The sequence below is a fragment of the Pelophylax lessonae genome (assembly GCF_965119305.1).
Source record: "Pelophylax lessonae genome assembly, chromosome: 6".
Lineage (NCBI taxonomy): Eukaryota > Metazoa > Chordata > Amphibia > Anura > Ranidae > Pelophylax > Pelophylax lessonae.
Genome location: NC_138773.1, coordinates 225365344 through 225381334, shown reverse-complemented (window position 1 = coordinate 225381334; position 15991 = coordinate 225365344). Strand labels below are relative to the sequence as shown.

General features: G+C 48.4%; 1 protein-coding gene across 1 annotated transcript in view; it reads left to right on the top strand.

Moving 5' to 3' along the window:
* UBE2F (ubiquitin conjugating enzyme E2 F (putative)) overlaps window positions 1-15991 on the top strand; it is a 489993-nt gene that overhangs the window by 22288 nt on the left and 451714 nt on the right. Inside the window, exon 2 of the mRNA XM_082261905.1 lies at window positions 1596-1729. Within this exon, the coding sequence (XP_082118031.1) occupies window positions 1612-1729 (118 nt within the window). The 5' untranslated portion in view covers window positions 1596-1611. The remainder of the gene's footprint in view (window positions 1-1595; window positions 1730-15991) is intronic.

Genomic DNA, 15991 nt, shown 5'->3' with positions numbered 1-15991 from the left:
AACAAGATCTTGAGTAAAAACATCAGTAAATTATTACATACATATGCAGCTAGCCTAAGTGGTTACGTATCTAGGACATGGAAGTTTCTCAAGGATCCTCAATAGCTTCTGTAGAAACCCTAGGGCTCCATGGAACCTTGATTGAGAGAGGCTGTAGTGTAAAGCCCCGTACACACGTACCGATCGTCGGCATACAAATGTTCGTCTTTTCTCCCCGGGATGTCGGTGTCTGTTGAAAAGTGCAAAGACAGCACAAGGACAGCACAAGAATTTTGTCTGCAGACTTCAGCTGACTGCAGAAGTGATGTCATGTAATGGTTAACTTTCCCTGTGTTTTTAATTTTCTGAGCATGCCCAGTCTTGCAAATCTGCGGTCTGTCGGCCGAATTCTGTACTGACAGGCGAACAATCGTCCGTTCTGGTGTCCGCAGACAAAAATTTTCATGTTTGCAAGAAAGACTTTTGTCCGCGGATTGTGCGCAGACAGCTGTCGGAGGCACCATACTAACACGCGTACAATCGGCAGATCTTTCGTCCGCCGACGTTTGTATGACGACGATCGGTACGTGTGTACGGGCCTTTAGAGTTAGAACTGAGCTTCCAAGCAGTGGTGGAATTTAGCCACTAGGTGGTGCTAGCCCCTTAGGTTGTGTTTTATGCACCTGGTATATTCCTGCTGATGACAATAATAAAGAAAATAATAAATCTGCTTCACATTTTTTTAACCACTTCAGCTTCGAAAAGGTCTTACCTCTTTCCTGACCAGGCCATTTTTTGCGATATGGCACTGCGTTGCTTAAACTTAACAATTGCATGGGCTTGCGACGTTGTATCCAAATAAACTTTGTTCCCACAAATTAGAGCTTTCTTTTGGTGCTATTTGATCACCTCTGCGGTTTTTATTTTTTTGCACTTTAAACAAAAAAAGACCGACAATTTTGGAAAAAAAAACAAAAACTATTTTACTTTTTGCTATAAAACATATCCAATAAAATTTTTTTTTTTCTTCATCAGTTTAGGCCAGTTTGTATTATGCTACATATTTGTGGTAAAAAAAAAAAATCCCAAAAAGTGTATATTGGATTGCGCAAATGCTATAGTGTCTACAAACTATGGGATAACTTTATGGATTTTTTTTATTGTTTTTATTAATGGCAGCGATCAGTGATTTTTTTTTTGCGGGACTGCGACATTGCGGAGGACAAATCTGACACTAAGTGACCCTTAGTGAGCACAAGATCACTAGGTAAACACAAGATCTCTCTCTTCCTGTCTGACAGAATGACGGTCTGCCTTGTTTACATAGGCATACCGTCTTTCTGACCTGTCATTCTTCCGTACGATTGCGGGGGCGCCAGCGACCGCAATTCCAGTGGGAACGCGGCTCTAGTGGTGCATGCGCACCCCCTAGAGCCTTTGTAAAAAAAAAAAAAAAAAAAGAATGTACAGGTATAAGATTTTGCGTATAAGGGCCACCCTGCCGCAGTAAATGTACGTAAGTGATTAAAATGCTCACCTTTTGTACAGTGTTGTTTTTTTTTTTAAATAGTTTTTTAAATTTCTTCTTTTTGAAAGCTTCTCTTTTTCTGTTACAGGTTCAAATTAAGCGGGATGTTGACACTGGCAAGCAAGCTGAAGCGGGATGATGGGGTGAAAGGAAGCAGAACTTCCACTACATCCTCGGACTCTACACGTAGAGTGTCCGTCCGTGATAGATTGCTTATAAAAGGTATCAGAAATTAAAATAGAAAAAGTGCGCTGCATATATAATAAAGTGAAGCTGCAACCTTAGAATCAATTGGGGAACAATGTTTTGAATAAGAAAGCAGGTGCACTAAACTCATATGTGTTAATCAATCTAGTTATGATGAGACCATTAATGTGGTATCAAAATTAAATAGTCACAAGACTAAAGGTAAACACATAAATAGGTGACTAATGAGTGATATAACTGGGTATAGCCTCAAAGGACAAAGTAAATCAACAATAAATAATTTACCATAATAGATGGTGAAGGTCATATACTGATGAAAATGACGACACAAAACTGTGAAAATGAACACAAATTACTAATAGGCGCAAATAAAATTAAGGTGCATAAAGTCCAGAAAAAAGTCAGTGATATATGTTAAAACATATTAGGTGACTTCCAGGTGATAAACTCCACACAGCAACTCAGGGTGTAGTTAATCCCACCACCATAACTGGACTGGCCCCTTACCAGAATATAAAAGTTTAAAGGCGTATGGGTGTTGAAATCCAGATAAAAAGGAACATGCCCAAGTGAGGATATTTAATGGAAAACACCACTCAAAGGGAGGATAAGCCTCTTACCAGATAATCAATGGCATAAGGCTGATAAATGAACTCTCCTGATGATGGATATCCTCCTCCCTGGACAGCCTAGGTCTGGATAAATCCACTTTGGTACCAATAATAGGGTCCTCACCGTGTCTGCTATTTCGTGCTACAGCTGCCGTATTTAGCCATATGTCTTGTCAATTACCTCTCATCAGATGGACACCTGTTGTCTAGCAGCCCAGTCCATTGTTCAGACTTTCACTTCTCTTAGGGCTGAAGTGGTAAAGTAAAGTTTTGGCTGAAGGAGCTACGGGTGGCAGCTCTCTTCCGTTATCAATGATCTGCATTAATTTAGATTGAAAGAGCAAGGGACAGCACTAAAAGACAAATGGGCTCCTCGGCATTCTGCAATTTTGCCAGTATAGCTCATGGAATAGAACACGGGCAACCTCATCAGTTAGCTGTTGCTCTTCCAATATTCAGTCACCTGCTGGGGAAGATCCTTGACCTACATTTATTGCTTGAACTGCAGCCCCCCCCCCCCCCCCCCACAGTAATGTGCTTTGCCTCCCTACAGTATTATCCCTTGCCCCCTCTTTCACATCACATTACCACCGACAGTAGTGTCCTGTGCCCCCCTCCCCCCCCCCTTGTGTTCCCTGCCCCTCTCCACATAACCTCCCTCTTTCACAGTAGTTTCCTTTGCCCCCCTTCACACCAGCCCTCCCACTGTAGTGTCCTCAGCCCTCCTTCACATCACTCCTGCCACTGTAGTGTCCTCTGCTCCCTTCACATCACCCCCTCCACAGTAGTGTCCTCTGCCCTCCCCCCCCCCCTTTTCCCGTTGCAGTGTCCTCTGTCTCCCTTCACATCACTCCTCCCACTGTAGTGTCCTCTGCCCTTCTGCACCCCCTTATAGCGGTGTGCTGTGTTTTCTAGGGCACACATTTTTTTTAATTTTATTAGAGCAGTATCACTGGGTACAATACTTGGAAAAATGACTTTAGGCTAATGGCCTTTAAGCAATGGTACAGTCTTAACCTGACAATACTTCTGCTTTTAAAACACACACAATTCTGTGCTTTACAAATGGCCATTGCACTCTGGTAGCTTTGGGACTCTAAAGTAAATGAAGCACCATCCACAACTGTGCATTCAAAGAACAAAAAAAGCTTGGAGGAGAGCCTGATCACTTGACCTGTCATTTCATGGGGCCAGCTGTGAATGCATAAGACCATGTCCTGCCTATCAATTCTTAAAGCAAGAACTAATATTACACTTTTTGATAAGATATTAAAGAATAGCTCAATTTTTGTTGAGAAAAAACTTTCCCCTCTGGGTGATCTCTGTACATTGCAAGGATTTTAACAAACTTTGTTGCAGATTCCTTTCTTTTGTTGTTCTGAAGAATTAGCCATTTTTTTTATCTCTGTCCATGTGCAAAGTGAATCTGATGGGAGTTATTTTATAATTGTCGATCAGCTCTAGCATTTGTAGGGCTCTGAGGAAAGTGGCAGGGTCTCTATCCCTTTAGACGTGATTTCCCTTTGGGAGTAGCTCACCAAAAATAAAATTTTAGTTGCAGAGGATGCCCAAAATCAAATTTTTGTTTTGGGGAAATGAGTAAACCTTTTCACACAAGCAGGAAATTGCATATCTGATGGGGTGTTCTGTTCTTGTATACAGAATGCCTCCAGATTGCCATATTGCGTTTTATTTTACAGAGAATTACTGCACTGCAGATTGAAAAGGAAAGGTAATATTTAATAGCATTCAATTACAATATGACTTGTGTTGCAATTTTATATGCTATATTTTTTAATTTGCTTTTTTTTTTTTTTCCACACAAAAATGTAGTTACCCTTTGAGTAGACCACTGGAGAGAGTTTTGTGTGTGCATTCTTTTCTTGACATGTCACATTCTTTAACCCCTTCCTGCTGGCACTATAGCCGATAGACTTTGCTGGGAGCACCGATTATCAGTGCAGTCCCACCAGTGCTGCTCATCAGTGTCACCTATCAGTGCCGCGGCATCGGTGCAGCCTCATCAGCGCACATCAATGAAGGAAAAAATATACCTTGTTTGCAAAATGTTATAACAAATTACAGTATGAAAAATTGATTTTCTCTTTCGTTCCTTGACGGACAATGCACTTCATTGTCTTGACCATAGGGTTGTACTGCCCCCTACAGGAGTAGGACACTAGGCAGAGAGAAAAGCTTGAGCATGCCTATGGAGCAGTCCCTGGGGGTATACTCCCACTTCCTGCTATAGGTCTTTAGTTTTTTTTATGCGTAGACAGGAGTAAAGAACCTAGTTCCTTGCTGGGATCTCTGGTCCTGGCAACTTTTTCTTTTTAAGAGAAAATAATTTCTTCCCCTGTACTGGGTGGTTGTCACCATGGATGCCAGCCTATCCAGGTGGGGAGGCGTCCTCGGTATTAAGTGTGCCCAGGGGGTTTGGTCTCTGGAAGAGTCCAGGCTACTGATTAATGTACTGGAGCTCCAAGTGCTCAGACTTTGTCTGGATTGTTGTCATCTCCAGGGGTGTCCTATATAGATTCAATTGGACAATGCCATGGCAGTAGCCTATGTCAATCACTAAGGGGGCACAAGAAGTGTCCTTGCGGCTTAGGAAGTAGCCGTCATTTTAAGGTGAGCAGAACGATTCATTCCAGCTCTCTCTGCTATACAGATTCCGGTCATCCTAGTGGCTCCACATTGGCCTCACCGGTCTTGGTACACTGATGTGGTATGGCTGGTCGCCGATGCTCCTTGGAGACTTCCTTATCCCCCAGCGCGGTCTTTACTGCTGCCACAGGACCTCAATTTGTTGTTGTCAGTTCTCCAGAAGCCCCCCTTTAAAAATATTACTGAGATTCCCCAGCTTGCGTTGTCTCAGAAGGTGGCTTTTTGGTGGCCATTACTTCTGCGCGCAAGGTGTCTGAACTGGCGGCGCGGTCTTGTTCGCCTTACCTGGGTTCACAGGGTTAAGGTGGTTCTTCGTCTATGTCCATCATTCCTTCCAGAGTTCATCTCTGATTTTCATCTGAATAAAGACATTGTGGTGGTCTGCCTGTGTCCCAAGCCTAGGCATCCTAAGGCAGTTGCTTTGCACTCCTTGGATGTGGTTTGGGCAATAAGGGTGTATCTGGCAGCTACGGAGTATTTTCGGAAGTCACATGACATGGTACCTTGGGCTTGCTGATCCCTGTTGTGGTTCCTGAGGCCTTCATGTGTCGGTCCGTAGCCGCATGGTGTGCCGTGGGCGCCGCCATCTTTGGTGTGGGCAATGGAATCTTTTCCCCATAGACTTGTATGGGGCAGCCATTTTCCCTGCAGCTTCCTATTGTTTTGTATGGGCATCCATCTTTGTGTAACCCTGGTGCTATACTTGGCAGTGTATCCCTATCAGGCGACATCACTTCCTGCGTGGTCATTTCCTGCTGCTGAGCCAAGGTCACTTCCTGCTTCTCTCTCCATGCTGTGGAAGATTCAGGAGGCTGTGTGTCTGAGGTGGTAAATATTGAGGGTCCCTGCGGGCATATCCTTGCACTTTCTGCTATCCGTTTGGTTTAAAGGGGCTCCCTGCAGACCGATGCGATCGGTGGTCGATACCGCGATCGGCGTTCTTAAACCTACAGTACTCCGTTTTTTGCAAATTGGAAACTGGAATTTCACCCTCAGACCCACTTTGTGCGACTCCCGGAAAGTCTGGATCAGTCGGTGGCTGCCATTTCTGCTGCCCTGGAAAGCCTGGCGACAAAAGTTGATTTAGTCATGAAAAAGGTTGATGGCTGTAAACTGCCGCTGCCTTCTCCATCTGTGGAGGTGTCCTCTGATTCAGAGGCTGATGTGATTGCCCCCGGATGCTCCCCTTCCTGAGGGGTCGCTGTCCTCGCAGTCAGATGGCTAAGAGGACCTGTCTTCTTCAGCTGCAGCACAGGAACACGCTTTGGTGGAAGTCCTGGTTATTTTAGTGCGGGATACTTTAAAATTGGCTGAGCCCACGCCGGCATGGACGCGGGTGGCTTTTGGCTCCCAAAAGTCTGCAGACGCTGACAGGGTTTTCCCTTGTCCTGACACTTTTCGTGATATTGTGAATGACCAATGGCGGCACCATTGCATGTGTTAGTGGTGCCAAAACGCAGATATCCTTTTGCTGAAAAGTTTTCCAACCATTGGAGGGTGCCACCTAAAGTGGACCATCCTGTTTCCTGATTAAACAAATCTACTCTTGTGCCTGTGGAGGATTCCCCAGTTTTTACGGATCCAGTGGACAGGCGGTTGGAATCCCTTTCCCGCCATCTTCACGTGCTGGCGGGTTCCATTTTAAAACCAGTTTTTGTGTCCATTTTAGTCTCACAGACGGTTAAGGAATGGATTGGGGTTTGTGGGGGTCTTTGGACCCCGAGACTGTTCCTCCAACAGCTGGAACTGTTGGCCCAGGTGCTCCAGGCTCTGGTGTTCCTGTGTGATGCGTCTATGGATGCGGCTCCCCTGGTGGCCAGGGTCTCAGCCATGGGCATTGTTTTAAGACGCATGGTCTGTTTGAAGAGCTGGTTGACTAAGCTTCTAAAAAAGCCTTCGCTGATCTCACCTTATTGGGAGACCGGTTTGAGGACTCATTGGATGAGTTGATCAAGGGCCTGACTGGCAGGAAGAGTACTCTTCTTCCTCAATCCTCCAAGGGTAAGACACCCCCTACTAAGCGGGGTCCCTCCTTTTTCTGCTCATAAACGTTTTTTTTCTGTGCCTCCGGGGCGTAAGAAAAAGGTAAGCCGTTCAGAACTTCTGGAGGTGCTAAGAAACTCTGTCCCTCACCAGTCTTAGGGGTGAGGGGACGTCTGCGCATCTTTCAAGGAACCCTGGACTTCCTTCATTCAGGACAAATGGGTTTGCAAACTGGTTTGTTTCGGGTACAAGATCGAATTCTGGTCCCGGCCAGGGGACAGGTTTTTTCAGTCAAATCTTCACCTGTCTCCGGAGCGTTTGAAGGATCTGCAGGAGGCTGTGCGACATCTCCTGGCTGAAGGTGTGATTGTGCCAGTTACCCAACAGGAACGCTCTCGAGGTTTCTGTTCAAACCTGTTCACCGTGCCCAGAAAGGAGGGCAAGGTGCGTCCAATCCTGGACCTCAAGGCTCTGAACCGCTTTGTGCCGGTGCAGAAATTCTGAATGAAGTTTTTTTCGGTTGGTGGTGTCATCTTTGAATCGGGGGGATTTTTTGGCTTCCATCGATCTCAAAGATGTGTATCTCCACGTCCCCATATTCGTGGGACATCAGCGATTCCTCCGCTTCGCGGTGGCAGAGGAGCACTTTCAATTTGTGCCGTTACCCCCCAATGGAGATACCAAAGGGTATCTGGACGATCTCCTGTTGCAGGACTCTTCAGGACTTCGGGTGGATGATCAATGTCACCAAATCTGCCCTGACTCCATCTGTGCGGGTCACCTATCTGGGGCTGATGCTCTACTCTGCTCTGGTGAGGGTCTTCCTCCCCTTGGACAAGCTTCAGAAGTTACAAAGGGCGGTCCAATTGCTGATGGAGGCCGATCAGTTCTCCTTGCGGGCTTGCATGAGGGCCCTGGGTCTGATGGTCTTGACTTTCGAAACAGTCCCGTTTGCTCAGTCTCACACAAGACAGCTGCAGAAAGAGATTCAGTCACAATGGAACAGAGATCCTGTCATTGGACCAGAAGATTCAGTTGAGCCATCTCACGAAGTTGGCTCTCTTGGTGGATCCAGTCACCTGTCCTGTACCATGGCAAGTCCTTCCTGCCGGTGTTTTGGACGGTGGTCACCGTGGACGCCAGCCTATCAGGCTGGGGTGGAGTGCTGGGGAAGTTCTGTGCTCAGGGGACTTGGGCATCGGAAGAGTCTTCCTTGCCGATCAATATTCTTGAGCTGAGAGCGATCAAGCTCTGCCTGCTTCTCTGGACGAGTCGGCTACACGGCTCTCCGGTTCGGGTCCAGTCGGACAATGCCACGTAATCTTGTTTGCCTTCCTAGTGGCTAGCACTTCTGCCCGCAGAGTCTCTGAGTTGGCGGCGTTGTCCTGTCCACCCTATTTGGTGGTCCACATGGTTAAAGTGGTCCTCCGACCTAATCCGTCTTTTCTTCCTAAGGTGGTGTTGGATTTTCACCTGAAGGAAGGCATCGTGTTGCCTTCTTTATGTCCTAAGCCTAAACATCACAAGGAAGTTGGCTTTGCACTCTCTGGATGTGGTTCGGGCCATAAGGGTTTATCTGACCGTAACTGGACTTCAGGAAGTCAGATTCTATCTTTGTCCTTACGGACGGTCCTCGCAAAGGTTTGGCTGCATCCACTGTGACCATTTAGAGATAGATCAGGCAGACGGTTGTTCAGGCTTATTCGCTCAAGGGTCAGGTTCCTCCTTTCCCTGTGAAGGCGCATTCTACTAGAGCGCTGAGTGCCTCTTGGGCTTTTCGCCATCAGGCCTCCGTTGTACAAGTTTGGTCGTCTGTGCACACTTTTACCAAATTTCACAAGGTGGATTTGTTGGCTTCTTCGGATGCCTCTTTTGGCCGCAAAGGTTTTGCAGGCTGCTGTTTCATAAAATAATGTTTGTTCTTCTCTTTGGGGTCTTTTATCTGGGTGAGCTCCTGTTAGGTTGAGCTCCATGTTGCCCGGTTGGCTACGTTTAGCCTTTTTGAAGTTGACGTTACTGTCTGGTTGTGTTTTCCCACCCCTCATGCCTATGCTGCTTTGGGACGTCCCACTCAGCTCATGGAGATGAGGCTGCGTCTGTCGACGGACGATAGAGAAAATAAGATTTTTGTAAGATCTTACTGTAAAATATTTTTCTCTGTCCCTCGACAGATGCAGCACCCGCCCCTCTGTTTGGGGTTGGTTCTGTTGTCTTCACTGTTTTTAAACTAAACTGATGTGCTGGGTTGGGCAATGGGGGTTTATGCCTGGAGGGACAGCCCCCTGGGCGTGTGTATTCAAATTTTCTTGCCTAGACTACTGATGGGAGGAGCATAAACCCACTCAGATCATGGAGATGAGGCTGCGTCTGTCGACGGACATCAGAGAAAAAGATTTTATGGTAAGATCTTACAAAAATCTTTTTTTTTCAACATTTTCAGTCTTTATTTTTTTTTGCTTAGCAAAAAATAAACTCGGTGATTAAAAATCACTAAAAAAAAGCTCTGTGTGGAAAAAAAAATGATAAAAATGTTATATGGGTACAGTGTTGCATGACCGCGCAATTGCCCAGTAAGCAAATGGTTTGTAAGTGTTTGAAAGCTAAAAGTGAAATGGAAATAATAACCGCGCTAATGGAAAATAAGAAATAAAAAGCTGCAACTTCAAGTGTGACCACACCCCAGTGAAACAAATTGTAAATCAAGTCGCGCTAGAACAGTGAGAATGGAACAACTAAAGTCCATATATAGTCCATAAAAATGGTGCAATCCGTGATTCTCAAACCAGGCTCCTCATGGATATTTGCTTACCAGAAAGGTAAAATTTGAATGCAGGTTCTATATAACTGAATCTTTATCCACTTGATGGAAGACGGGAACCAGTAGACTCGTGATGATTAAATGGTCGTTGAGTCATGAAAAATTGAAAAAAAACGCAATAGCGTAAAACCCAACAAAAGGTGATATAATGTGACTTTTAACACCAATGTGGTCATTCAATGGTTAACACAGAAAAAAGTGCTCAAAAAATAGTGAAATGGTGTAACCACTACCAATAATAATGCTTACAAATCAAAATTTAAAAAAATATTGAAAAAGTATGCGTGCACTAAAAATTGATATAGGAAAGTGAATCCCATGCAGAAAGACACCTTAGGGTACTCCTTACCAAAGTAATTTAGGGCAATCACATATAACACCCAAATATCAGTGCTATCCTTCACCAGATAAAATCGCCTCTTACCAAATAAAGGTAATAAAAACGCCTGTAGGTAGATCAAACTCCAAAAGTGGGAACACTTGTAACTGATACTTCTAGTTAAGGCAGGTTCCGACCCAGATGTCTCCAAGAAATGGCCCCAAGATGATCATTGCCATAAAAAATGGAGAGGTTCCATAGTGTAAAACCGCATAGACTTTATAAAAAAGGGGAATAAAACTCACAATTTTCAGGAAGTACAAAGCATTGGTAGTAAAAGCCGCCGGCCGGACGACTCCGCTCATCCGCACTTCCTTGTCGCAGTAAGATGACGTCAGTACGCCGTGTCCTTACAACGTTTCGTCACAGATGACGTTTTCACTACCAATGCTTTGTACTTCCTGAAAATTGTGAGTTTTATTCCCCTTTTTTATAAATAAAGTCTATGCGGTTTTACACTATGGAACCTCTCCTTTTTTTATGGCAATGATCATCTTGGGGCCATTTCTTGGAGACATCTGGGTCGGAACCTGCCTTAACTAGAAGTATCAGTTACAAGTGTTCCCACTTTTGGAGTTTGATCTACCTACAGGCGTTTTTATTACCTTTATTTGGTAAGAGGCGATTTTATCTGGTGAAGGATAGCACTGATATTTGGATGTTATATGTGATTGCCCTAAATTACTTTGGTAAGGAGTACCTTAAGGTGTCTTTCTGCATGGGATTCACTTTCCTATATCAATTTTTAGTGCACGCATAATTTTTCAAAATTTTTTTTTAAATTTTTTTAAATGTTTTCAATTTTGATTTGTAAGCATTATTATTGGTGGTGGTTACACCATTTCACTATTTTTTGAGCACTTTTTTCTGTGTTAACCATTGAATGACCACATTGGTGTTAAAAGTCACATTATATCACCTTTTGTTGGGTTTTACGCTATTGCGTTTTTTTTTTTTTCAATTTTTCATGACTCAACGACCATTTAATCATCACGAGTCTACTGGTTCCCGTCTTCCATCAAGTGGATAAAGATTCAGTTATATAGAACCTGCATTCAAATTTTACCTTTCTGGTAAGCATATATCCATGAGGAGCCTGGTTTGAGAATCACGGATTGCACCATTTTTATGGACTATATATGGACTTTAGTTGTTCCATTCTCACTGTTCTAGCGCGACTTGATTTACAAAGTGTTTGAAAGCTGTTGTTCTAAATTAGGGCTGAACGATATTCGATGTAACATCGAATATCGTGCTGTGGGCGATGTTCACATCGCCGGATCAGCCAATATTGGGGACTCACAGTGAAGGAAGGTAGAAGAATACAGCCCGACTGTCCCGCATGTTATGTCCGTCCTGCAGCTCTCCTGACTGAGCGGTGAGCAGCGGCACAGGGAACCAATCGCGCGTGCCTGCACACCTGATTGGTTCGTTGTGCCGCTATTAACGACGTGATTGGTTCGCTGTGCCACGCTCACCGCTCGGTCAGGAGAGCTGCAGGGGGAGACTTAACATGTGGGACGGATGTCAGGCTGTATTCCTACCTTCTACCACCACTGTGAGTCCCGATTTCTCTGCCTATGCCTAAGTTCAACAGCACAGTCACACACTGTCATCACATCTTATTAACCTGCAGTTCCCTGGAGTGTCCACCATTAACCCTGGCCTGCCCTGTATGGTGCAACTGCAATGACATTTAGAAGAAGGCTGCTGCTGCACTACTTCCCAAATCCTACTACAGTAAAATTAACCCTGGCTGGCCCTGTAGTACAATCAGAAGAAGGCTGCTGCACTACTTCCCATCCCTACAGTAACATTAACCCTGGCTGGCCCTGTATGGTTCCATACAGTAACATTAACCCTGGCTGGCCCATAAGAAGGCTGCTGCACTGAATCCCCACAGTAACATTAACCCTGTATTTAGCCTGGATTGATGGCTCTCTCAATATCGCAATATATATAGTTGGGGAAAAAATATCGCAATGTACTTTTTTTTCCAATATCGTGCAGCCCTATTCTAAATGATCATCTCAAGTTCACAAGGTGGACCCTCCCCATCAATGATCAATCTAAGCCCAAATAATATTTTCTTTAATGCTTTGTTTACCCATCGCCGCCCGCCCACCGTCAAATGACGGCGGGACGGTGCGGCCATTGTTCTTGGCGGATGTCATATGACGTCCGCCCATTCAAGCAGGGCAGGCGCGCGATCGTGTACGCGCCGCCCTTCACTGCCGGTGTCGACGTGCCCCCGGGACACAGCCCGTCACCGGCAGGGGGGAAACAGCCAATGGGCGTGGCTGTTTCCCACGTGATCGGCTGTGTTCCAATGACACAGCCGATCACAATAGAGGAAGAAGACCGCGCATGCGCGATCGAGACCGCGCAGCGCGGTCATTTCGGTGGCTCAGTGTTCCCTAGGAACACAGCTAGTCACCGGCAGTAGTAAACAGTCACTGACAGTGGCTGTTTACTATGTGATCGGCTGTGAATCCATTCACAGCCGATCACAAAATGTAAACACAGAGCAGTAACTCCCTGTTACTAGCTTTTCTCCCCTCACACAGTTTCCAGTGTGAGGAGAGCAGAGCCAGAAACAGTGAGTTACTGCTCTGTGTACCTGTCACAAAGTAAAAGCACACTAATAAAGGTCCCCACACAGTCCTCAGCCGCCCCCCAATTGCACCTGTCACCCAACAGTCACCTCATCAGTGCCCAGAAATTGACACCCATAACGTTCACATGTTCATTGCAAATCGCGGGACGCCTGTGCGTTGCCCGTGATTTGCAATAGCACCCCAAACGCTGTGCGATGTTGCCGCGATTTCCGCCTGCCGAATCGCAGTAACATCGCGCAAACAACGCATGACGCCCAAAAAAGGTACAAGAGCTCTTTGGGGCGTCATGCGTTGTTTGCGTTACCTCGATTCCTCAGGCGGAAATCGCAGCAACCTCGCACAGTGTTTGGGGTGCTATTGCAAATCACGGGCAACGCACAGGCGTCCCGCGATTTGCAATGATTTCCGAAATGCGGGCAGAATCACAGTGATTCTGCCCTGATCTGCTACGCCCACATGTGAACGTAGCCTAAAGTGCACCTGTCACCACAGACTGCCATCAGTACCGCCGTGCACCATCGCCCGTCACCTGTCACCCATCGGTGACCGTCACCTGTCACCCCAACAATCACCTGTCAACCCATCAGTCATCGTCACCTGCCGCCCAATCAATCGTCACTTGTCACCCCATCAGTGATTGTCACTTGTCACCCCATCAATCATTGTCACTTGTCACCCCATCAGTCATCGTCATCTGTCACCCCATCAGTGATCGTCACCTGTCACCCCATCAATCGTCGTCGCCTGTCATCCCATCAGTCGTCGTCGCCTGTCACCCCATCAGTCGTCGTCGCCTGTCACCCCATCAGTCGTCGTCGCCTGTCACCCCATCAGTCGTCGTCGCCTGTCACCCCATCAGTCGTCGTCGCCTGTCACCCCATCAGTCGTCGTCGCCTGTCACCCCATCAGTCGTCGTCGCCTGTCACCCCATCAGTCGTCGTCGCCTGTCACCCCATCAGTCGTCGTCGCCTGTCACCCCATCAGTCGTCGTCGCCTGTCACCCCATCAGTCGTCGTCGCCTGTCACCCCATCAGTCGTCGTCGCCTGTCACCCCATCAGTCGTCGTCGCCTGTCACCCCATCAGTCGTCGTCGCCTGTCACCCCATCAGTCGTCGTCGCCTGTCACCCCATCAGTCGTCGTCGCCTGTCACCCCATCAGTCGTCGTCGCCTGTCACCCCATCAGTCGTCGTCGCCTGTCACCCCATCAGTCGTCGTCGCCTGTCACCCCATCAGTCGTCGTCGCCTGTCACCCCATCAGTCGTCGTCGCCTGTCACCCCATCAGTCGTCGTCGCCTGTCACCCCATCAGTCGTCGTCGCCTGTCACCCCATCAGTCGTCGTCGCCTGTCACCCCATCAGTCGTCGTCGCCTGTCACCCCATCAGTCGTCGTCGCCTGTCACCCCATCAGTCGTCGTCGCCTGTCACCCCATCAGTCGTCGTCGCCTGTCACCCCATCAGTCGTCGTCGCCTGTCACCCCATCAGTCGTCGTCGCCTGTCACCCCATCAGTCGTCGTCGCCTGTCACCCCATCAGTCGTCGTCGCCTGTCACCCCATCAGTCGTCGTCGCCTGTCACCCCATCAGTCGTCGTCGCCTGTCACCCCATCAGTCGTCGTCGCCTGTCACCCCATCAGTCGTCGTCGCCTGTCACCCCATCAGTCGTCGTCGCCTGTCACCCCATCAGTCGTCGTCGCCTGTCACCCCATCAGTCGTCGTCGCCTGTCACCCCACCAGTCGTCGTCGCCTGTCACCCCACCAGTCGTCGTCGCCTGTCACCCCACCAGTCGTCGTCGCCTGTCACCCCACCAGTCGTCGTCGCCTGTCACCCCACCAGTCGTCGTCGCCTGTCACCCCACCAGTCGTCGTCGCCTGTCACCCCACCAGTCGTCGTCGCCTGTCACCCCACCAGTCGTCGTCGCCTGTCACCCCACCAGTCGTCGTCGCCTGTCACCCCACCAGTCGTCGTCGCCTGTCACCCCACCAGTCGTCGTCGCCTGTCACCCCACCAGTCGTCGTCGCCTGTCACCCCACCACTCGTCGTCGCCTGTCACCCCACCACTCGTCGTCGCCTGTCACCCCACCACTCGTCGTCGCCTGTCACCCCACCACTCGTCGTCGCCTGTCACCCCACCACTCGTCGTCGCCTGTCACCCCACCACTCGTCGTCGCCTGTCACCCCACCACTCGTCGTCGCCTGTCACCCCACCACTCGTCGTCGCCTGTCACCCCACCACTCGTCGTCGCCTGTCACCCCACCACTCGTCGTCGCCTGTCACCCCACCACTCGTCGTCGCCTGTCACCCCACCACTCGTCGTCGCCTGTCACCCCACCACTCGTCGTCGCCTGTCACCCCACCACTCGTCGTCGCCTGTCACCCCACCACTCGTCGTCGCCTGTCACCCCACCACTCGTCGTCGCCTGTCACCCCACCACTCGTCGTCGCCTGTCACCCCACCACTCGTCGTCGCCTGTCACCCCACCACTCGTCGTCGCCTGTCACCCCACCACTCGTCGTCGCCTGTCACCCCACCACTCGTCGTCGCCTGTCACCCCACCACTCGTCGTCGCCTGTCACCCCACCACTCGTCGTCGCCTGTCACCCCACCACTCGTCGTCGCCTGTCACCCCACCACTCGTCGTCGCCTGTCACCCCACCACTCGTCGTCGCCTGTCACCCCACCACTCGTCGTCGCCTGTCACCCCACCACTCGTCGTCGCCTGTCACCCCACCACTCGTCGTCGCCTGTCACCCCACCACTCGTCGTCGCCTGTCACCCCACCACTCGTCGTCGCCTGTCACCCCACCACTCGTCGTCGCCTGTCACCCCACCAGTGATCATCCGCAGTCACCCGTCGCACAGCCCATCACAGCCAGCACGTCAAAAAGGATGTACAGCAACGAGGAGGCCCTTCAGGTCCTCTCCATGACTGATGAGAGCACCGAGGAGCTCTCATCCGTATCCGAATCAAATCCCGAATCCGATTCGGAATTTGAAATCGCTAATCATAGCGGATTGGAGATGGACTCGGGCTATTCCTGTACACTTTCCTTTATACAATGTATTTTGGGGTGCAATTTTTGCTATATACATGCAAAAACTTACTGACCGCCTAACGACTATATACGTCGGCCATTAAAAGCTAAATACTGGGGTTATGGCAGCAGATAGCCCCCATAACCCCGGTATTTTTTTTAAACG